The sequence below is a fragment of the Sus scrofa genome, chromosome 7 (assembly GCF_054392235.1).
Source record: "Sus scrofa isolate SSC_HxYL_T2T_F1_AM1 chromosome 7, Sscrofa_HxYL_maternal_Yorkshire_Landrace_v2.0, whole genome shotgun sequence".
NCBI classification, from domain to species: Eukaryota; Metazoa; Chordata; class Mammalia; order Artiodactyla; family Suidae; genus Sus; species Sus scrofa.
The window spans coordinates 60996671-61021479 of NC_139389.1; the positions used below are offsets into that span (position 1 = coordinate 60996671).

The 24809-nt window shown below is 41.4% G+C and overlaps 1 protein-coding gene across 15 annotated transcripts in view; it reads right to left on the minus strand.

Moving 5' to 3' along the window:
* Positions 1 to 372: 372 nt before the first annotated feature.
* PDE8A (phosphodiesterase 8A) overlaps positions 373 to 24809 on the minus strand; it is a 147796-nt gene continuing 123359 nt past the window's right edge. For all 15 annotated transcript variants that reach the window (XM_084968504.1, XM_084968509.1, XM_084968503.1 and 12 more), the window contains 4 exons: positions 23588 to 23720; positions 20261 to 20428; positions 2183 to 2312; positions 373 to 1695 (listed from right to left, as the gene is read on the minus strand). In XM_084968504.1, the coding sequence (XP_084824630.1) occupies positions 1589 to 1695; positions 2183 to 2312; positions 20261 to 20428; positions 23588 to 23720 (538 nt within the window). In that variant the 3' untranslated portion in view covers positions 373 to 1588. The remainder of the gene's footprint in view (positions 1696 to 2182; positions 2313 to 20260; positions 20429 to 23587; positions 23721 to 24809) is intronic.

The window sequence follows — 24809 nt, forward strand, 5'->3', positions numbered from 1 at the left end:
GCATGTAACCATCTTTTCTGTAAAATAAAGTTAGAGGGAGAAAAAGATAAGGTTTTTTTTTTTTTTTTTTTGATTGTTTTGTTTTTGCTTTTTAGGGCCACACCTGTGGCACATAGAGGTTCCCAGGCCAGGGGCTGAATTGGAGCTGTAGCCCCTGGCCTACACCACAGCCACAGCAACTCGGGATCCAAGCTGCATCTCCTACACGACAGCTCACGGCAATGCTGGATCCTTAACCCACTGAGCGAGGCCAGGGCTCGAACCTGCAACGTCATGCATGCTGGTCAGATTCGTTTCTGCTGAGCCACAACGGGAACTCCAAGATAAGGTATTTTAAGTAGAATAAAACTTCAAAGAAAAGGTGATACGTGGTTTTTTTTTTTAAAAACAAATAGTTTAATTTCATTTTTATCTGGAAAAAAACATACAAGTTTAAAAGGAAATGACAAGCGTTTGACATGTCACCAGGTGTCATTTTTTTATGGTACTACACTTGTTCAAAATGTGAAGATACAGAACCTTTATAAATTCCTGGAATCAAAGATTCCTAACGCAGATGAAAAAACAAGACTGGTTATAAAATGTCAATTCACTAAATATTTCATTTTCGCTGTTTTTATCGGGAAATATCTTATAGAAACACTGTATAAAATAAGGCAGACCTGTGGAAATTCAGTTATAAAATTTCAGGAAAAAAGTGTGAAGTCCTAGTAATTTCTTTCCCTTTGAGGAGTCACCTGCACGGCCCATCAGACAGCATGAGCTGTCTCAGAGCCCCGATCCCCACAGAAGGGGCCCTTCTCACTCAGCTCTTCTGGACTCAGACCCACCCGCAAAACAGCTTTGCCTGATGAGCATCAATCAGAAAAGTTTAACACACACAAATATTTCTACAGTCCAGTAAAAATGTCATTTTATGTCTTTAAATTTGCATTATGAAAATAAGTCTGTACACCAAGTAATACATATTTAAGGACTATGAATCATGTGAATTTGGTCATGGCATTTCAAGTTGGCTTTGGCTTTAAAGTATTTTTAAATTCACAGAAAATATTGAACTTCTAATAAAATAAATAAAACATTTCAATATTTGATATTAATAATCAAACTTCAAAATTTGTCTTTCATTTGCTATTCAATTTGAGAAGTCACTTTCAGTAGTGTTCCAGAGTGACTGCACCTTCTATGCGGTGAAAAGATCCGATTGCCATTAGCTGTTCTTTAGTGCAGAACGTAACTGAGAGAATTCTCTGCAACAAGGCCTTCTCTGTCACTGGCAGGAAATCCATCAATATCCTTTGCAGGGGCAGTCCTGAGCTCATGTTTTAATGGCAGCAAATGCAAACCATGGTCCTCGTGTGACCTTCTCAAGAGCAGCAGGCCCAGGTACAGTGGACTAAGTCTCACTTTATGGCAGTGGCATCAGATGGTGTTTAAGGAAGGTTACTGACGTCCTCGTGTGCTTTTACAGGCTCTGCAGACCGGGGTTCTGTCCTGCCTAATATGGAAAAGACCAAGGAATCTGGCTGCACTCAGGGATTCAGATGACCAGAGGGGCATGGCGTTGGGGCCCCGGCTCTGTCGCGCACTATTCAGGAGGCGGGCGGAGGCTCCGCAGCTTCATTTCGTCCAGTCCTTTCCAGTATTTAAAGTTGTTGTCAAGATGCTGCATTAACTCAGGTAGGTCTACAAAGGCTGGAGAAAAAGATGGGAATGTGATAGCCCTTCACAGCCTCAGTTTAGACGTCTAGGCTAAAAGGAGAGCACTTTAAGGAAGTGGGGGGAGAGGAGTGGACAGTCGCATGATGCTCAACAGCCACGGCAGATACACAGCCTGAACGAACAGGTCAGGTCCTGTGCTCAGTGCCAGCAGCTGCTCCATGACCACCTGTTGAGCTGACAACGCTGGGAAATAAAGCAGAAGGGAACTAATCGCTTAATCACCATTTAATGAGCACCTCTGGGCCCCGGATGACAAGAGCCAGGCCCTGAGTGGCTCGCCTGTGTCCCTCACCTCCACAGAGCGCCCAGGCCTCTGGGGCCCTTGGTGACAGTTCTCTGCCTCTCCTCAGCCCTTCCTGCAAGTCTGAGCCCCCAGCATGCTCTACAGTCAGAATCTACACCACCGCTGCTCACCCTGCCGCCCCTGGCACCTAGGCAGGTGCATGCTACCAGTTCTTACCGTCCCAGGCATCGAACATGTCCGTGATGAAGTAGTCAATGAAGGAGATCTGCGACTTGGGGATGCTGCAGGTATTTCTGTCAAAAACTGGCATCACCACAGGCAAGTCCTGTTGCTTCTCTTCATCAGTCTGCAAAGCAGGAAATGCTGGAATTATGGATGCCACTATCTGGACCCACTCCCCAGGAGCAGCCCTCCTGGCAGCGAAGTGAGCCTGTGGGGAGAAGCCAGTCACAGCACTAGCCCACAGCACGGGAACTGCTCTGTGCCAGGGGCGCCTCAGGGCATCTCCACCCACCCAAGCCATGCTTTCAGCACCCGGAAGCCTCGTGGTGAAGCTCCTGGGCGAGGACTGCTCATAGTACCTGCAGTACATGAGCACGCTAGTTGGCCCAGCTCGGCTACTCCTGTCCCCTGGCCACCCTTCCCTGGCAGGTGTTTCAGGGCCTGACCCCGGGGCTGATGGTGAGTGAGAAACAGCCCCTGTCCCTTCCAGCTCTTGCCTGTGGAAGTGTTCCCACAAGGCAACCTAGGGCCAGGGCTCCCCTATCCCCTTAGCCAGCACTGGTGTTGACAACTAGCCAGGAGCTGCCTCCTCTGCTCCACTGTACTTCTGTTCTGCTGGCTTTGCCAGGGCCTGGCAGTCAGCAGCAGGGCTGCAGGGACTGGTTACAAGGTACAGCCACCCTGCCCTGTACGTAGGTGGATCTGAGGCCCAAGTCACTGGAAGAACTAGACCCCACAGCTAAAAGCAGGTGACTTTCCCTAGAAGTAACAAGGACTTAACTGCCGCTCTCAACATGGAATCTCCTTGTGGGGGCAGCAGGTGACCCCTGGGGGTTTTCCTAGGAGGGAGTGGACCTAGCACCATGCTGCTAGAGATGTACTTCTGCTAGGTGGATGCTGACAGTGCTGGGGACAGGTGCCAAGAAAGATGCCTGGGCTCTCCTGGGCTCAGGTGCACAGTGCTGGACTACGGGACAGGGCAGAAGCCAGCAGTAAGAGCCCCGCTGCTGGAGTTCCCGTCGTGGCGCAGTGGTTAACGAATCCGACTAGGAACCATGAGGTTGCGGGTTCGGTCCCTGCCCTTGCTCAGTGGGTTAACGATCCGGCGTTGCCGTGAGCTGTGGTGTAGGTTGCAGACGCGGCTCGGATCCCGAGTTGCTGTGGCTCTGGCGTAGGCCGGTGGCTACAGCTCCGATTCAACCCCTAGCCTGGGAACCTCCATATGCAGCGGGAGCGGCCCAAGAAGCAAGAGATAGCAACAATAACAACAACAACAACAAAAAAAGACAAAAAAAAAAAAAAAAAAAAAAGAGCCCCGCTGCTCCAGGCCAGGGCTTCCCGAGAGGCCAGGGCAGAGACTATCTACACCTGCTGCCGGGCCAGGAGCAGCCCCAGGAGGTGTGGAAGGAGGGTGCTCTGGGAAGAGAAGAAGTAGGGAACCTTGACAAGCCTTGGCCTCTGCTGTCAGGCCTAAGGCCGGCAGTGTGGAAGATTGCAGCATCGGCTCTAGGTGAGTCTCTGCCACCATGTGAATGGGAGGGGGTTGAGGGAGCAGGAATAGCCTCAGGTTCACAGCGCACTGGCCCAGAGAGCAGCGTCCCGGGAGGGGGGAGTGTCTTTCCTGACGCCCCCTCCCTGGTCACAGTGGATGCTGAACCAGCTCTCTTGGAACAGCCACAGCAGTGCTCAGCCACTCACACCCCAGCGGCTTTCTTTCTGTGCTGCACTCCAGGCCTGCCTTCCTATCCACCCTGAGGAAGCTGACTTGCTGAAGGGCTGTGAAAACGTTCATGCTCATATTTCTTCTCTGTGGCCCAGGGTGGCTGGTACATGGTGCTCCTAAGGCCCCTAGTCTCTTCATTGGCAATGTTGCCAGTGAGGTCATCTGTGCTCCCTTCTGGGTCACCAATGAGAACTCCATGCCCATAGAGAAGCTTACAGGAACCCTGGAAAACAGCCAAAGATCCTACAGCAACCAAGTGAACCCCCAGTCAAGGAAAAGCTGTACTCTACATGGTAGGAAGAGTCATGGTGTTTTGACTCACCCTTGTCCCACCTCTCCCTTGGTTTGGAGGAGGTGACAGCCCAGTTGAGAAGAGCTGCTCCATGTTTGAACTCTACATCAAACTGGAAGGAGTAGAGCTGGCCTTATTTGCAACATTCTACCTGTCTAGAGGCTGCCCGAAGGACTGGTCTGTGTTTCACCTAACAGAGCTCTCAGGAGGAAAAGCAATGGCTACTGCCTGGGAGAGCTGCCTGGAGATGACAGATGCAGAAAGCCTGGGGCAGGAGTTTGTATGTGGAGACATACAAATGCACCACTTAAGGCTCCAAGGAAAAGCCTCTTAGGGAAACCAAAACATGCAAAAACAGGTGGACTGCGGATCAAGATCTCGGAGGAGTAAGACATGGTGCTCACTTTCTCCCACAAACACATCCCAAAAAACCCCATCTACACATAGAATGATTCACAGAGAACTCCTACTGAATGCTGGCAGGAGATGTTAAACCTCCAAAAAGCACCAGAGATCCTCTACATAACTGGGTAGAACGAAAGAAAAAGAGTGAGAGAGAAAACAAGGAATCAGCATGGGACCAGAACTCCTGAGAGGGAGCTGAGAAAGAGGAGAGGAACCTACACCCTGGGAAGCCACTGAGGGGGAGCTCAGTCGAGACAGAGGACCCTCAAAGCTGCAGACGAAAGCATAGCAGCTGGACTAAGGAGGGCAAGGCAGAGAGAGCCAAAAAGACCATTGATACCAGCACCTGGAATGGAAAAGACAGGAAAGTGGGAGTTGCAATACTCAGACAAAATAGACTTTAAAACAAAAGCTATGAAGAAAGACAAAGAAGGACCCTATCTAGTGATAAAAGGGTCGATTCAGGAAGAGAATGATATTACACTTGTCAATATATATGCCCCTAATACAAGAGCACCCAAATACATACAACAAATGCTAACAGGAGAAACTGATGGGAGTACAATCATAGTAGGAGACTTTAATACCCCACTCACATTAATGGACAGATCCCCTCAACAGAAAATCAGTAAGGTCACAGAGATCCTAAATGACACAATAGAAAAGTTAGACTTCATCAACATTTTTAGGACATTACATCCAAAAAAAAAAAAAAAATCAGAATATACATTCTTTTCGAATGCACATGGAACATTCTCAAGGATTGACCACATACGGGGGCACAAAAATAATCTCAACAAATTAAAGAGTATAGAAATTATTTCAAGTATCTTTTCTGACTACAATAGCATGAAACTAGAAATTAACCACAGGAAAAGAAATGAGAAAAAAACTGACCTCATGGAGACTAAATCACAGGCTACTAAAAAATGAATGGGTCAATGAGGAAATTAAAGGGAAATTTAAAAATACCTTGAGATGAATGATCATGAAAACACAACTATTCAAAATCTATAGAATGCTGGAGTTCCCATCATGGCTCAGTGGTTAACGAATCTGACTAGGAACAATGAGGTTGCGGGCTCAATCCCTGGCCTTGCTCACTGGGTTAAGGATCTGGTGTTGCCATGAGCTGTGGTGTAGGTTGCAGATGCAGCTCGAATCTGGCGTTGCTGTGGCTCTGGCGTAGGCCAGGGGCTACAGCTCTGATTAGACCCCTAGCATGGGAACCTCCATATGCCATGTGTGAGGCCCTAGAATAGGCAAAAAGATTAAAAAAAAACAAACAAAAAACCAAAATCTCTAGAATGCCACAAAAGCAGTGCTTACAGGGAAGTTCATAGCAATACAGGCCTTCCTCAAATTGATAACTTAACCCACCACCTAAAAGATTTACAAAAAGAAGAACAAACAAAACCCAAATTCAGCAGAAGGAAGGAAATCATAAGTATCAGAGGAAATTAAAACAGAGATCCAAAAAAAGAATAGAAAAAAAATCAATAAAACCAAGAACTGGTTCTTTGAAAGGGTAAAAAAAACCTGACAAACCTCTGGCCAGATTCACTAAGAACAGGAAAGAAAAAATTCAAATAAACAACATAAAATGAAAAAGGAGAAATCTCAATGGATACTGCAGAAATAAAAAAAAAATACTATGACCAACTATACATCAACAAATTTGACAACCTAGAAGAAGTGGACAACTTTCTAGAGACATAGAGCCCACCAAAACTTAATCCAAAAGAAATAGATCAGTTGAACAGACTGATTACTAGACATGAAATTGAGTATGTAACAAAAACACTCCCTACAAACAAAAGTCCAGGATCAGATGGCCTCACATGCGAATTCTACCAAACATACAAAGAACTTATACCCATTCTTCTTAAACTTTTCCAAAACACTGAAGAAGAAGGAACACTCCCAGATATAATCTATGAAGCCACCATCACCCTAATACTAAAACCAAAGATACTACCAAAACAGAAAATTACAGGCCAATATCTTTGATGAATATAGACACAGAAATTCTCAACAAAATTTTAGCTAACCAAATGCAACAACATATATAAAAGATAATACACCATGACCAGGTGGGATTCATCCCAAGTTCACAGGATGGTCCAACATACACAAATCAAAGTCATACACCACATTAACAAAAGAAAAGTCAAAAACCACATGGTCATCTCCATAGATGACGAAAAAGAATTTGACAAAAATCTAACATGCATTCATGACAAAAACTCTTACCAAAGTGGATAGAGAGGGAACATATTTCAGCATAATAAAAGCCATTTATGAGAAACCCACAGCCAATATAATACTCAACAGAGAAAAGCTGAAAGCCTTACCACTAAAATCTGGAGCAAGACAAGGGTGCCCACTCTTATCACTTTTATTCAACATAGTATTGGAAGTCCTAGCCACAGCAATCAGAAACAAAAGAAATAAAAGGTTTCCAAATTGCAAGAGATGAGGTAAAATTATCACTCTATGTAGATGACATGATACTATATATAGAGAACTCTAAGGACTCCACACAGAAACTACTCAAACTGATCAACAAATTCAGCAAAGTAGCAGGATACAAAATTACCATTCAGAAAGCAGTTGCATTTCTGTATACTAACAATGAAATATTAGAGAAATAAAAATACAATACCTTTTAAAATTGCCCCCCCCAAATCAAATACCTAGGAATAAACCTGACCAAGGAGGTGAAAGACTTATATGCTGAGAACTATAAAACATTCATTAAGGAAATTAAAGAGGATTCAAAGTAATGGAAAGACAGTCTGTGCTCCTGGATTCGAAGAATTAATATTGTTAAAATGGCCATACTACACAAAGCAGCCTACAGATTTAATGTGATCCCTTTCAAATGACCCATGACACTTTTCACAGAACTAGAACAAACAATCTAAAAATATGTATGGAACCATAAAAGAACCAGAATGGCCAAAGCAATCCTGAAGAACAAAAATCAAGCAGGAGGCATAACTCTCCCAGACTTCAGACAATATTACAAAGCCACAGACATCAAGACAGTGTGGTACTGGAACAAAAACAGACATACAGACTAATGGAACAGAATGGAGAACCCAGAAATACACCCAGATACCTATGGTCAATTAATCTTCAACAAAGGAGGCAAGACTATAAAATGGGAAAAAGTCTCTTCAACAGTGGTGCTGGGAAAACCGGACAGCTACATGTAAATCAGTGAAATTAGAACAGACCCTCACATCATGCATAAAAATAAACTCAAAATGGCTTAAAGACTTAAACATAAGACAAGACACCATAAAACTCCTAGAAGAGAACACAGGCAAAACATTCTGAGATCAACCACACAAATGTATTCTTAGGTCAGTCTCCCACAGCAATAGAAATAAAAACAAAAACAAACCAAAGGGACCTAATCAAACCTACAAGCTTTTGCACAGCAAAGGAGATCATAAAACAAACAAACAAACAAACAAACAAACAAACAAACAAAAAAAACCCCAAAGAGACAACCTATGGAATGGGAGAAAATAGTTGCAAAAGATACAACTGACAAGGGCTTAATCTCCAAAATATACAAACAACTCATACAACTCAATAGAAAAAACAAACAAACAAACCAAAACAAAACAAAATTGAAAAGTGGACAGAAGACCTAAATAGACATTTCTCCAAAGAAGACATAAAAATGGCCAACAGGCACATGAAAAAATGCTCAACATCACTAATTATCAGAGAAATGCAAATCAAAACTGTAAGGAGGTACCACCTCGAACCAGTCACAATGTCTACAAATAATAAATGCTGGAGAGGGTGTGGAGACAAGAGAACCCTCCTGTACTGCTGATGGGAATGTAAATTGACACAATCACTATGGAAAATAGTATGGAGGTTCCTCAGAAAACTAAATAAAGAACCACCATACAATACAGTGATCCCACTCCTGGGCATATATCCAGACAAAACTTTCCTTGAAATAGATATATGCACCCCTATGTTCACTGCAGCACTATTTACAATAGCCAAGACATGGAAACACCTAAATGTCCAATGACAGATGAACAGATTAAGAAGAGGTGGTACATATACACAATGGAATACTACTCAGCCATAAAAAGAACAAAATAATGCCATTTGCAGCAACTGGGATAGAACTAGAGACTTTCATACTAAGTGAAATAAGTCAGAAAGAGACAAATACCATATGATATCACTTATATCTAGAATCTAACATATGGCACAAATGAACCTATCTAGAGAAAAGAAACTCATGGACATGGAGAACAGATTTGTGGTTGTAGAAGGTGGGAGAGGGAGTGGGATGGACTGGGAGTTTGGCATTAGCAGATGCAAACTATTGCATTTGGTGTGGATAAATAATGAGGTCCTGCTGTATAGCACAGGGAACTACATCTGATCACTTGTGACAGAACATGATAGAGGATAATGTGAAAAAAAGAGTATATAATTATATAACTGGGTCACTTTGCTGTATAGCAGAAATTGACAAAACATGTAAATCAACTATAATACTTTTTTTTTTTTTTTAAAGCAGATGTATATAGAGGGGAAATGTCCAAGGAAAGACTTACTCAGAAAAGACCTGAAGAAACCTTAAGCTTTAACATTGGGCTAAACCCAAGGCTCAGCACATGCAAGATATTTAGTTAAGTGCTTTCCCGGCACAGAGCCAAACTGCGATGAGTGGAGAGAGGTGGCTGTTTTTTCAAATTTACAGCTTTCAACAATTAAAAAAATTGACAAGACCAAAGAAACAGAAAAAGAGAACTCATTTGAAAGAAGAAAACAAATTGGCAGAAACCATCCCTGAAAAAGCACAGGCATTGACTTACCAGACAAAGACGTTTTTTGGCTATGCCCATAGCATGTGGAAGTTCCCAGGGCAGAGACTGAATTCGTGCCAGAAGAGTAGTAAGAGCCACTGCAGTGATAATGCCAGATCCTTAGCTCACTGAGCCACTGGGGAACTCCTAGAAAAACATGCTCAAAGAGCTAAAGGAAAACATTGACAAAATGCTAAAGGAAATCAGGAAAATGATAGATGAACAAAATGAGAATGTCAGTAAAGAGACAGGAACTATGTAGAGGAACTGAATAACAATTTTGGAGCTGAGGAGTTCCCACTGTGGTTCAGCGTGTTAGGAAACCGTCTAGTATCCATGAGGACGCAGGTTCGATTCCTAGCCTTGCTCAGTGGGTTATGGATCTGGCATTCTGCAAGCTTCAGCATATGTTGCAGATGTAGCTCAGATCTGGCATTGTTGTGGCTGTGGTATATGCTGGCAGCTGCAGATTTAATTCGACCCCTTGCCTGGGAACTTCCATAAGCCACAGGTGCAGCTGTAAAAAGGAAAAAAAAAAAAAAATGGAGCTGAAAAGTATAAAAAATGATGTGAAAAATTCCCTAAAGGTGTTCTACCACAGATTTGAGCAGGCAGAAGAATCAATAAATTTGAAGATGGGGCATTTGAAATGATTGAGTCTGTGGAGGAGGAAAAGGAATAAGGAAAACTGACAAGAGGGTAAGAGATTTACAGGACAACATCAGATAGACCAATATATGCATTATCAGAGTCTAGGAAAGGGGAGAGGAAAAAAGGAGCAGAGATTATTAGCTCCTTTAATAGCCCTAAACTTCAATAACTTGAAGAAAGACATGAATATACAAAAACAAGAAGATAAACAACTCCAAGTAGGATAAACCTTAAAAGAACCATATTGATACACATTACATCCCAACTGTCAAAAGCCAAGACAAAGTGCGAATCTTGAAAGCAGCAAGAGAAAAGTGACTCATCACAAACACACCTGAGAAGAGAGTCTCAATAAGACAATCAGCTGATTCCTCAGCAGAAAACTTGGAGGCCAGTAGGCACTGGAATGATTCCATAAAGTGCTAAAAGGAAAAAACCTGTCAACCAGAATTCTGTATCTGGCAAAACTGTCCTTCAGAAATGGAGTAGGAAATGAGACATTCCCAGATAAATAAAAGCTGAGACAGTCCATTACCACTAGAGGTGGCCACTAGAAATGATAAAGGGAGTCTTTCAAGTTGAAGTGAAAGGAAGTTATACTGTTACTTAAAGTCATATGGACTTTAAGATATAAAGATCTCCAGTAAAGGTAAAATTTAGCTATAACTTCAGGATGTTATATGTAATTTCTATGGTAACCATAAAGAAGGTATCTATAGAATATCTGCAAAGGAATTAAGAAGGTGAGCAAACATGTTGTTACAATAAAATCAAAGAAACACAAAGGCAGTAATGGAGGATATGAGGGACAAAAGAGCTGTAAGACATGCAGAAGATAAAACAGCATAAGTTAAGTCTTCCAAGAATAATTATTTTAAATGTAAATGGATTAAACTCCCCAATCAAAAGGCACAGCTGGCAGAATGGATAAAAACACATGATCTGACTACATTCTGTCTACAGAAGATTCACTCAGATCAGATACCAGGGCATAGACTGAAAATTTAAAAATGGAAAAACATATTCCATGCAAATAACCAAAAGAGAGCTGAGGTGGCTATGGTAGTATCAGATAAAATAGACTTTAAGTCAAAAATCATTTCAAGAGACAAAGGACATTATTAATAAACAGGTAAACTCACCAAGAAGGTATAAGAATTTTAAGCACATATGCACCAAACAATTAGAGTTCCAGAGTATAAATTGAAGGGAGAAACAGGCACTTACAATAATGGCTGGACACTTTAATAACACTTTCAATTACAGATACCAGATCAATAAGGAATAATATAGATGCAAGATCAATAAGGAATCAAGGAATCCCCATCGTGGCTCAGGGGAAACGAATCTGACTAGCATCCATGAGGACACAGGTTCCATCCCTGGCCTTGCTCAGTGTGTTAAGGATCTGGCGTTGCTGTGAGCTGCAGTGTAGGTCACAGATGCAGCTTGGATCCTGCATTGCTGTGGCTGTGGTGTAGACCATCAGCTGCAACTCCAATTTGACCCCTAGCCTGGGTACTTCCATATAGACATATGCAGAACAACAACAGAACAGATATTTTTTTCAAGTGCAAATGGAACATATTCCAGGATGGAATATATGTTAGGCCACAAAACAAGTCAATGAATCTTAAAATTTCAAAGTCATACAAAGTACTTTTACCAATAACAATTGAATGAAACTGGAAATCAATAACAGAAAGTAAACTGAAAAGTTCACAATTATGTGGAAATTAACATACTCTTTAAGTACTTTCAGATGAATAAAAATGAAAACATATGCAGAGTTATGGAATACAGTAAAATCAGTAGTAAGATGGATATTTATGACTGCAAATGCCTGTGTTAAAGAGCAGGAAAGCTCTCAAACCAAAAACTGAACTTTAGACCTTAAGGAACTAGAAAAAGAACAAACCCAAAGCTAGCAGAATGAAGAAACTAATCAACTACAGCAGAGATAAGTAAAATAGCAGAAAAACAAACAGAGAAAATCAACAAAACCAAAAGCTGGTTCTTTGAAAAGATCAACAAAATTGAAAAAAACTTTCGCTAGATTATGAAAAAAGAAAGAAGGATGGAACTAGAGATTCTTATACTAAGTGAAGTAAATCAGAAAGGGAAGACCAAAAAACATACGATATTACTTATATGTGGACTCTAAAATATGACACAGATGAACCTATCTATAAAACAGAAACAGATCCATGGATAGAAAGAACTTGTGGTTGCCAAGGGGGAGGGGATTGGGGTTATTTAGCAAAAGTAAACAAGCTATTATATATAAAATGGATAAACAACAAGGTCCTACTGTATAGCACAGGGAACTATATTCAATATCCTGATAAACCACAATGGAAAAGAATTTCAAAAAAGAATATATGTATATGTGTACGTGTGTACATATATCTGAGTTATTTTGCTATACAGCAGAAATTAATACAATATTGTAAATCAAGTATACTTCAATAAAAAAGAAAGGAAGGAAAGAAGGAGATTCAAATTACTACCATCAGAGAATTGGGGGACATTACTACTGATTTTATAGAAATAAAAGGATTATAGGGAGTCTATGAACAACTATATGCCAACAAACTGGATAACCGAGATGAAATGAACAAATTCCTAGAAACAACCTACTAAGATTGAATCATGAAGAGAGAATCTGAATATACCCATAACTAGTAAGAATATTCAGTCTGTAATAATAATTTTAAAAAAACCTCCCTCTAGAGTTCCTGCCATGGCACAGCAGAAACAAATCTGACTAGGAACCATGAGGTTGCAGGTTCGATCCCCGGCCTCACTAAGTGGGTTAAGGATCTGGCGTTGCCGTGAGCTGTGGTGTAGATTGCAGATGCGGCTCAGATCTGGTGTTGGTGTTGCTGTGGCTGTGGTGTAGGCCAGCAGCTGTACCTCCGATTAGACCCCTAGCCTGGGAACCTCCATATGCTGCAGGTGCGGCCCTAAAAGGACAAAAGACAAAACAAACAAACAAACAAACAAAAAACAAAAAACAAAACCCCAGAAACCAAAAAACAAACCAAAAAAACCCTCTCAACAAAGAAATGTTCAGGACTAGATGGCTTCATTTGCAAATTCTACCGAGCTCTTAAAAAGAGAATGAAGACCTATCCTTCTCAAACTCTTCTAAAACTCTGAGGAGGGGGGAACATAAGTCAATCAATAAGGCCAGCATTACCTTGGTACCAAAGCCTGACAGGCACTCCAAGGAAACTATAGACCAATATCCCCTATGAATGCTACTGTAAAAATCCTCAACAAAGTACTAGCAAACAGAACTCAGTTGCAAATTAAAGGATCAAACACCATGACCAAGTGGGATTTTAGTCCTGCAATGCAAGGATGACACAGCATCTGAAATAACTTGGTTATAAAACATCACATTAAAAAAACGAGAGCTAAATAGATTTACAAGGAGATCCTGCTGAGTAGCACTGAGAACTATGTCTAGATATTCATATTGCAACAGAACAAAGGGTGGGGGGAAAAATGTATACATGTAAGAATAACTTGATCCCTATGCTGTACAGCGGGGAAAATAAATAAATGAATGAATGAATGAATGAAAGCTAGAGGCTGGTGGCTCAGTGGGTTAAGGATCCACTGCTGTGACATGGGTTTGATTCCTAGTCTGGAAACTTCTGCACACCAGAGATGCAACCAAAAAAAGAATGGTAATTTTGTTTTGCCACGGTTTAAAAACAAAAATAAAACTGCTTCTCAAAGTAAGAGTAATTTTACACCTCATCACTGTGTGGTGAGCATTTTACACATTCATCACTGATGAATAAATTCCATTCACTTCACATCTTCACAAACTTTTTTTTTTTTGGCTGTGCCTGTGGAATGTGGAAGTTCCCGGGCCAATGATCACATCCATACCACAGAAGTAACAACGCTGGATCCTTAACCTGCCATGCCACCAGGGAACTCCTCTTCACAAACCTTTGATGTTGTCAGTCTTTTAAATTTTTAGCCATCCTAGTGGATGTGTAATGGTATTTCAGTGTGGTTTTAATTTGCATTTCCCTGATAACAAATGATGTTCAGCATTTTTGCATATGCTTAGTGGCCATTCACATATCATTTTTGGTAAAGTGTCTGTTAAAATATTTGGCCATTTCATAGAAACAGACCCAAGACACAGAATACAACCTTATGGTTACCAAAGGGAAAAGGGTTGGGGGGGATAAATTAGGAGTTTTGGATTAATATATACACAATACTGTTCATAAAATGCATAAGCAACAAGGACCTAGTATATAGCACAGGAAACTAAAGATTTTGTCATAACCTTTCAGGGGAAAGAATCTGAAAAAGAATAGATACACACACACACACACATATATATGTAAAACTGAATCTGTGCTGAAACTAATAACACTGTAAACCAACTATAATTTAAAAAAGAATTTTAGCCATTTTAAATTAGGTGGTTTGTCTTATTATTGAGCAACATTTCTTTACATACGCTGAATACAGTCCTTTGTCAAATATGATTTGTGAAAATTTTCTTCTAGTGTGGTTTCCCTTTTCCTTTTCTTAGCTGTATTTAAATGAGCAAAATTTCTGAATTTTGATTCTTACCAAATTTTCTTTTTACGGTGGTTGTTTTCTGTACCTAAGACACACTTGTCCGATTCTACCTAACTGAGGACATTCTCCTGTGTTTTCTCTAGAAGCTTTATGGTTTAGGTTTTGTAGTTAGGTCAGTGATCCACTGTGAACTGATACGTCTCCACGGTAAAGGGCAGGAGTTGTGGTTCATTTTTTGTTGAAAAGAGATATCCAAATATTCCAACACCACTTGCTAAAAAAATTTTCCTTTCCCCACTGATTGTATAAATGTGGCCTTATTCTGGGATTTCGAGTCTGTCCCATCAATGTATTTATCTTTATGTCAGTACCCTACTAGCTTGGTTACTGTAAGTCCTGAGGTCAAAGACTGTTAATCATCCAACTTTATCAAGTTTGTGTTATTTATTCAAGGTCTTTCACCTTTCCATGTAAATTTTAGAATCAATGTGTGAATTTCTACCAAAAAACAAAACAAAACAAACGAACAAAAAAAAACCTGCTGGGATTTTGAATGGGATTGCATAAGTCTGTACATCAATCTGGAAAGAATTTTATCTTAACAATATTGAGCCTCCCCATCTGTGGACCTGGTATAACTCCCCATTTACTGAAATGTTCTTTAATTTCTCAGCAATGTTTTTAGTTTCATTTTCTGATTGTTTGCAACTTGTATATAAAATAATACAACTGACATTGTATAATGAGCTTGTGTCCTATCCTTGCTAAATAATATCCACTTATCAATGCTAGTGATTGTTTTTTTATACTTGCGTTTTCAACATAAAAAAAAATCATGGAGTTCCCGTTGTGGCGCAGTGGTTAACGAACCTGACTAGGAACCATGAAGTTGCAGGTTCAATTCCTGGCCTTGCTCAGTGGGTTAACGATCGATCCAGCGTTGCCGTGAGCTGTGGTGTAGGTCACAGACGTGGCTCGGATCCTGCATTGCTGTGGCTGTAGTGCAGGCTGGCAGTTGCAGCTCCGATTAGACCCCTAGCCTGGGGAACCTCCATATGCCGCAGGTGTGGCTCTAAAAAAGCAAAAAACAAAAAAAAACAAAACAAAAAAAACCCAAAAAAAAGTTGTCAAATTTATTGTGACAATACATTTTCATTCCTGATACTGGCAATTTTGTTTTTCCCCTTGATTATTCCAGCTAGGTACTTAACCAATTTTGTTAATTTTGTCAAAGAATCAACTTTTGGCATTGTAATTTTTTCAACTGTTTTCTATTTCCTCATTTTTTGCTGTTTTATTTATTATTTATATCCGATTTACTTTGAGCTGGCTTTGTCATCTTTTTCTAGTTTCTTCCTTTTTTTTTTTTTTTGGTCTTTTTTAGGGCCGTTCCCAAGGCATATGGAGGTTCCCAAGCTAGGGTCTAATTGGAGCTGTAGCTGCCGGCTTATGCTAGAGCCACAGCAATGCGGGATCCAAGCCACGTCTGCAACCTACATCACAGCTCATGGCAATGCCAGATCCTTAACCCACTGACCAAGGCCAGGGATCGAACCTGAAACCTCATGGTTCTTAGTCGGATTGGTTAACCACTGAACCATGATGGGAACTCCTTTTTCTAGTTTCTTAAGATGAAATCTAAGTCATTAACTTTAGGGCTTTTTCTCTAATTATAAATGTCCCTCTAATTGCTGTTTTAGTTACATCTCACAGTTTTAATGTATTTCCAATATTTTAAATTTATTGAAGCTTTTTTGTGGCCCCGTCATATGATGTATATTGGTGAACATATCATGCACTTAATGTATATTCTGCAGACTTATGATGTAGTGTTTTATAAATGTTAACTAAGGTAAGATGATTAACAGTGTTGTCTGGATTATCTGCTTTTTTTTTTTCTTTTACTAAAATTTTAATCTGGCTGTTCTATCAATTGCTGAAAGACGGTATTAATATCCCTATGATTCTACTTGTCTCTTTGCTGCTGTCAATTTTGCTTCATTTATTTTGAAGTTCTGTTATTAGATGCACATATATTTATGTGTTTTATCTTCCTATACAATTTTTATCAGAACTGTCCACTTTATCTCTGGTAATATTGTTTATCTTGATGTCTAGATGTCTATTTTGTCTGAGATTCACATAGCCATTTCAGTTCTTTTTATATTTACAATTTGCATGATATATCTTTTAAAAAGGTTTTTCCCTTTTTAAGGGCCTCACCTGCGGCATATGGAAGTTCCCAGGCTATGGGTCCAATAGGAGCTATTGCTGCCAGCCTACACCACAGCCACAGCAACGTCAGATCCGAGCCTCATCTGCAACCTACACCACAGCTCATGACAATGCCGGATCTCTGACCCACTGAGCGAGGCCAGGGATTGAACCCACATCCTCATGGATCCTAGTCAGGTTCGTTAACCACTCAGCCACGATGGGAACTCCAATATATCTTTTTTTTCCATCCATTTACTTTGCACCTATCTGTTCTTATATAAACATTTACATATAATTAAAAAAAATTTTTTTTGCCTTTTTGTCTTTTTAAAGCCGTGCCTGCAGCATATGGAGGTTCCCAGGCTAGGGGCCGAATTGGAGCTGTAGCCGCCAATCTACACCACAGCTCACGGCAATGCCGGATCCTTAACCCACTGAACAAGGCCAGGGATCAAACCCACAACCTCATGGATGCTAGTCAAGCTCGTTAACTGCTGAGTCACTAAGGGAACTCCTGCTTTTTACATTTTAAGTATATCTTTTGTAGACTACATATAGTCAGCATTATTTTTTGAAAATCCACTCTGATGATCTCTTTTAATTGACATGTTTAGTCCACTAACGTTTAATGTAGGTATTGACATGATTAGAGTTAGAGCTACTATTTTCCTTTTTTTTTTTTTTGGTTGCACTGATGGCCAGGGATCGAATCTGTGTCACGCAGTAACCCAAGCCAGTAAAGAGGCTGAATCCCCAACCACTAGGCCACCAGGGAATGTCCCCATTTCACTTTTTTTTCCATTTACTCCTCTCCTTTTTGTTCTTCTATTTATCCTTTCTGCCACTTTTGTATAATTTAATAAATTTTAGAATTCTATTATATCTATTAGCTACACTGGTTGCTCTAGGGATTACTAAATATATCCTTCAACAAACACTTCACCTAAAATGTAGAAACCTTGGATTCACATAGTCCATTTTACTCTTCCCCGTCCTTTGTGTTATAGTTGTCATGTATCTTATAGCTACACACATTATATCCTCTACAATGCAATGTTATCACTTGTGCTTAAAACAGTCCTATACATTTAGAGAAATTACACAAAGGGAAAAAAATCTTTTTCTTTTTTAGGGCTGCACCTGTGGCATATGGAGGTTTCCAGGCTAGGGGTTGAATTGGAGCTGCAGCTGCCGGCCTTTGCCACAGGCAGAGCAACACCAGATCCAAGCCACATCTGAGACCTACACCATAGCTTCCCGCAATGCCATATTCCCAACCCACTGAGCGAAGCCAGGGATAGAACCCACATCCTCATGGATACTAGCTAGGTTCTTAACCCACCGAGCCACAGTGGGAATGCCTACCATTTTAAAAAGTGTTGTATCTTTTTTTTTTTTTTTTTTTTGGCAGGTGGTTGGGGGGATGCCTGTGGCCTACGGAAGTTCCCAGGCCAGGGCTCAAACCCACACCACAGCTATAACCATATCCACGGCAGTGACAAAACTGGTCCTTAACCCACTGGGCCACAAGGGAACTCCTAAAGTGTTTAAAATTTTTCTTTTTATTGAGATATAATTGACGTACAACATGATATTGTTGTTTCATGTGTACAATGTGATGATTTGCATACACTGCAAAATGATCACCACAATAAATCTAATTAACATCTGTCACCATACATAGTCAGAATTTTTTTTTTTGTAATTATGCTTTTAACATCTACTCTCTTGGCAGTCTTCAAATATGCAGTATGGTATTATTAACTACAGTCACATGTTATACATTACATCTCTATGACTTATTTTGTAACTGGAAGTTTGTTCCTTTTGACTCCCTCCCTGTACCAGTTTTGCACCCACACCCACTCATCTGGCAATCACCAATCTGTTCTCTGTTAAGACTCCATATGTAAGTAAGATCATACAGAAGCTGTCTTTTTCTGGCTTATTAGAGTCCATACATAAGTAAGATCATATAGAATTTGTCTTTCTTTGGCTTATTTTTGCTTAGTATAAAACACTTAAGGTCCACCCATGTTGTCATAAATGGCAAGAGTTCATTCCTTTTTAATGGCTAAATAATATTTCATTATTATTTATTATTACACCCACTTACCCACCCACATATTCTTAACCATTCACCTGTCAGTGGATATTTAGGTTGTTTCCATACATTGGCTATTGTAAATAATACTGCAGTGAACGTAAGAATGCATATATCTTTTGGGGTTAGTATTTTTGCTTTCTTTGGATAAATATCCAAAGTAGAATTGCTGAATCATATGGTATTTCTATTTTTCATTTTTTGAGGAACCTCCATGCTCTTCCATAGTGGCTGCACCAATTTACATTCCCACCAGCAGTGCACAAGGACTCTCTTTCTCCACATCTTTGACAACACTTGTTATTTCTTATCTTCTTGATAACAGCCATTCTAACAGATGACAGGTGATATCTCATTGTGGTCTTGATACTTACCATTTTGGGTACTTTTCATTTCTTCCCAAAGATCCAAGTTCGTATCTAGTATCATTTCCTTTCAGCCTTAAGAACTTCATTTCTTATACTTCAGGTTTACTGGGGACGAATTCTATTAGCTTTTCCTTATCTGACAATACGTTTATTTTGTCTTCATTACCAAGGGGTATTTTCAATGGATACAGAATTCTAGGGTGACGGTTTTCTCCTAACACCACGTTAAAGATGTTGTTCCAGTGTCTCCTGGCCTTCATAGTTTCTAACATGAGGCCATAAAAAATGAGAATCAAAGTTCTCTATAGAAGTAATGTGTCATTTTTCTCTGGGTGATTTCAAAATTTTCTCTTTATCTTTGGCTTATAGCTGCTTGACTATGACATGCCTGCACAAGGGTTAGGATTTGCTGGGTTTCTTAAATCTGTATGTATATATCTTTCACTAAATTTGGAAAAATTTTAGCCATTGTATTTTCTAACTTTTTTTTCTGCCTTACGGGAACGTTTTTCTATCCAGAGAATATGATGGGCTGACAAAAGTGTAATAACATCTTCAAAGTTCTATTAGGAGAAAACATCAAATATCCAGGGAAGATAATTCTGCAAGAAGGAAGGCAACGTAACACTTTCAGATAAGGAAAAACGAATGGAATTCATTACCAGTAAGGGTGTACACAAGCGAATTCAAGAGCGAATTCAAGAGCAGAATTTCATTTAGAACTCTACATCTTAGTTTTAAGCCAGTGACTTCCGTAGGGGCTTACTGTTTTTCTCTTTTACTTAAGGACAGAATCTCATTTAGAACTCTACTTCCTAGTTTTAAGCTGATGGCTTCCATAGGGGCTTACTGTTGTTTCTCTCTCTTTTACTTAAGAAACTTAAGAGGCTGCATCTTACCTGAGAAAAATATTCTTCTGAGATGCGTGCGGCCCACTCAATGCACTGCTCCAGGGGTCGGCAGGGATTGGAGACATCAGCACACTTAATCAGCATTCGTTTGATCAGAGTCCGGTTCTCTAGAGTCCTGAGCATAGTGTTTATGGCTTCTTGACCTTTATCAGTTTCCTAAAACATGAGTGGAATTCAAAGCAATCAAAATGGGTCCCCAGGTACCAAGCCCTGTTCTACTGGTGTGGTCCCACTGTCACCACAGTAAGGCATTATCCAGGACGTACAAGTGAATGACCCTTGTCTCACAAAACAGGGCTGAAGATACTCTGACCATTGAGCTTGGCTCCTCACTTTTCAAAGGGGGAAAACCACTGCCCAGTGAGATGCGATTCCAGCCAGGCCAGGAGTAGAGGGTGCACTGCAGGCTGCATTCCCTGCCTTCCTGGCTCATTCTCTCACTTGATCTCTCATAGTTACCTCTTCTTTCTGTTCTACTATGTCTATCACTCTCCCTTGGTAAGCACTCAAAGACTGTATTACATTCACTAAAAGACAGTGTAAACTGAAAAATAAAAGATTTCTCTGCCTTCCCAACAAAAAGACGTGCTGTGTTTCTCATAGTCTAATCCCTAAGTCAGCTCTGTGATCGGTGTGATCTTTGGAATGGGCCGTCAACGCAGACGTGTCAGATAGAGTGGTGCTTCCTAAACACTGCCCTTACGGTGTACAGAGGACTCAGTCATTCCCTTCTTATCTGTGCTCACAACCAGATTTTGCAGCAGACATGAAAAGCAGTATTATTTACTATTACATGTTACAGGGGAGGACATGGGACTCCGAATGGTAAAGACGCTTAGCCAAATCTACCTAGCTGAGCCAGAATAAGAACCTAAGTTCTACCTTTAGTCTTGGATTCTGTCCATTCAGTACTGTATGCTGCCTGATTCACAAGGAGCCCCTCTGGATATGGATTCTCAACCCACGGTGTGATGGACCCTCTGGTTACAGGCCTTCTGAAGTGAACGCAGGTTGGAAGACGGAGTACTGGGGCAAAGAACACAATCAAAGATGTGAGCGGGCCTCTCATTTTGATTGTGTGCCCATCGGGCAATTTTCCAGAGGAGTCAGTCATGTGATTTCAGTGAGTAGTCCCAGTAGTCCAAGAAGGCCTGATGGTCCCATCTCAGTGGGGACAGATCTACCATCAAGATGGGGAGGTTGTGGAAGTTCCTGTTATGGCTCAGTGGTAACAAGCCCAACTAGTATCCATGAAGATGAGGGTTCGGTCCCACTCAGTGGTTAAGAATTTGGCGGTGCTGCTGCAGATGAGGCTCAGATCTGGCATTGCTGTGGCTGTGGTACAGGCCAGTAGCTGTAGCTCCGATTCCACCCCTAGCCTGGGAACTTCCATATGCCATGGCTGCAGCCCAAAAAAGCAAAAAAAAAAAAAAAAAAAGAAAAGAAAAGAAAAGAAAAAGAAAAATATGGGTAGGTGACATACTGAGCCTAGGCTGCCCCATCTCTGGAGAGTGCCAGAGTATCCTCAGTGCTCCTTGTGTCCCACTGCTGGCCAGCTTTGTGCTGACCCTTCTCTCTCAGATGTGTGACCACAGTTCAGTACTGCCAGCTGGAAGCCACTTCTTTTCATGATACGTTTTCCCTGCTTTGTTTGAACCACTGGATATTGATTTCTAGTCTCAGAAGTAACCCCAAGTACTGACGACAGAGATGAGAAACATGACTGTCCAGGGGAGTGGAGGACTCAACTGAGTCTGGGAACTGCCCAGACTAGCTGGAGGAAACCAAGTCTATAAGGCATGTGGTTTCTTTCTGTGGGAATGGGGTCTGCCAGGAGAAATGTCCCAGGTGACAACCAGCCTGGATGGCAGGGAAGGAGCCAATAAGAAAGGCCGGAGTGGGTGCCCTTGCACTGGAAGTCCTTGGGAAGGGGGTGTAGTCAAAGGCAGACGGACACGCTGGAGAACAGGGAAGGGGGAAGGGAGCAGATTCTCAAGGTTTTAAATCAGGTTAAACTGGAACAAGCATGAAGGGCAGTAACAGGCTGGGAAGTAATAAGCTAAAGGACAGGGAAAAGCTATGGCTGAGCAAATGAGTGCAGAAGTAGAGTCAGAATTCAGGGAACTGTCATCCCAGCCTGATAGGATAGGTCATCCCTGCTTGTGGCAGACTCACAAGGTGGTGATAGGAGTTGGGAGGAGGAATGTTGAAAAGGCTGTGAGCTGATGCCAAGATGCAGTGTTGGGGGGGTAGGTGGGAGGGCAGACCTGTGGACCTCAAAGGAAGAGGGCCCCTGGAAGAAGATATGCTCTAGGTCTGATCTCACGATGGATCTAGTACAACAGGTACCATTTAAGTGCCTGCCTTGTGCCATGCTCCTCAGTCCTATGCCCTGAGACCATTATGCCCACTCTGCAGACAAGGAGATGGTGAAGGAGAACTACAAGTGGAACTCAGAGAGCCCTGCCTCCTCAGCGGTGGTCTCCTACCTGGTGAGAGATTTTATGTTCTCCTTGACAGGAAGCTGCTCTGGACTCCATGCCTCAAATCCAGAAGTGAGTGGCAACAATAACATCACCTTTGTGGCTGAAATACAGGAATCTTTCCAACCCCCACCCTCCTGTGACACAGACCAATGGGACAGTTGTTGCTACCACAGAATATGCATGGTGCAGAGTGGCGCTAAAAGACCTCAGGGGCCCCAGCTGACCCCAGGATGCTCAAGAAGAGGGGAAGGTGGAGTTCCCATCATGGCTCAGCGGTCAATGAACCCGACTAGCAACCATGAGGATGTGGGTTTGATCCCTGGCCTCACTCAGTGGGTTAAGGATCCGGCATTGCTGTGAGCTGTGGTGTAGGTCGCAGACGTGGCTTGGATCCTGTGTTGCTGTGGCTGTGGTGTAGGCTGGTGGCTACAGCTCTGACTGGACCCTTAGCCTGGGAACTTCCATATGCTGTGCATGTGGCCCTAAAAAAAAAAAAACCAAAACAAAAACAAAAAACAAACAAAAAAACCAAAAACCAAAACAAAAAAAAAAAAAGGAGGGGAAGGGAACAACTGTTGAGAAAGGACGTAGGAACGGTCCACCCATCTAAAGCAAGTTTATCTAAAACTTGACCCTCCCTTCAGAGTTTTCACGTCTATTTTTATGTCTTCTTTTTTCTTGCCAAGTTTATGTATTTTCTATAATGTTTTTACCAATGGAAATGAAATTCAATGAGCCCTTCCACAATCATGACTTCCTACGCCCATGTTTCCCACAGCACCAGGATAAGGGCTCAAACACAGGCTCCCTCTGCCGCCGGCTCTCTTACCCCATCTTCTTCTAATGCTGCCAAGGGCTTGTTGATGCTGTTGACAAACTTGTTGACATGCTCGAAGTGCTTTGTCATTTCGGTGGCTAAGACCATGTCGATAATACCCTGGCGCAGCGTCCGGTAATCATTCCTGTTTCAGACGACAAATGAGAGGCTGCTGCCGGTTACTGATCCAGACCAGGCAGGTGCTCCTGAAAGCTACCTGTTACCTGGGATATTGTCCACTGCAGCTAAAATTCGAATGCACTGGACGTCAGTGGCAGGGCATGCTTTAAAAGACTGTGGAAGTTTTAGGTTACTGCCTAGATTGTTGTTATAAAGGGAAACCCAAACAAATTAAAATCAGAAGCTTAGCAGTTCCTGTTGTGGCGCAGTGGTTAACGAATCCGACTAGGAACCATGAGGTTGAGGGTTCGATCCCTGGCCTTGCTCAGTGGGTTAACTATCCAGCGTTGCTGTGAGCTTCTGTGTAGGTTGCAGACGTGGCTCGGATCCCGCGTTGCTGTGGCTCTGGCGTAGGCTGGCAGCTACAGCTGCGATTAGACCCCTAGCCTGGGAACCTCCATATGCCAAGGGAGCAGCCCAAGAAATGGCAAAAAGACAAAAAAAAAAAAAAAAAATAAATAAATAAAAAAGAAGCTTATGGACAAGGCTTTATAGAAACACTGTTCATGCTGTTGTCATCCTACAGTGCAGGGCGTATAGTTCTTAGGATAAAATGAGGTGGAACGTAGACAGGGTGAGCAAAGCCAGTTCTCTGAATGAAGACAGAGATCTGGGGTTATGAAGAATGTACTCCCACACAGAGATACCTTGAGACCCAGCAACTTTAGTACCCAGACCTTCTGAAAGCTGAGAGGATCACAGAGTACTTGTTAACGCTTCTTTCAGGCCTTAATTCTATTTAATTACTTAAAAAACTTTATTTTTTGAGGATGCAAACCATAGAAATAAAAATTTAAAAGGCACACAGAATATAAACTGAAATCTCTATTCAGCCCCAGCTGAATAGAGATTTTCTCTGGAGACAACAAAGTTATCAGCGTCTTGTGTGTTTTTCCAGAGATAACTCTATGTTGTTGTCTATACAAGCAACTCTGATGGCAACTTTTAACTCCACCTATGAAATTCTAAAGCATAGCAAAAGAGAGGTTTTTTTTTTTTTCAATCCCTTAAAAGTTTTAAAACTTTTCTTAAAAATCCAAATGAGTAAATATTC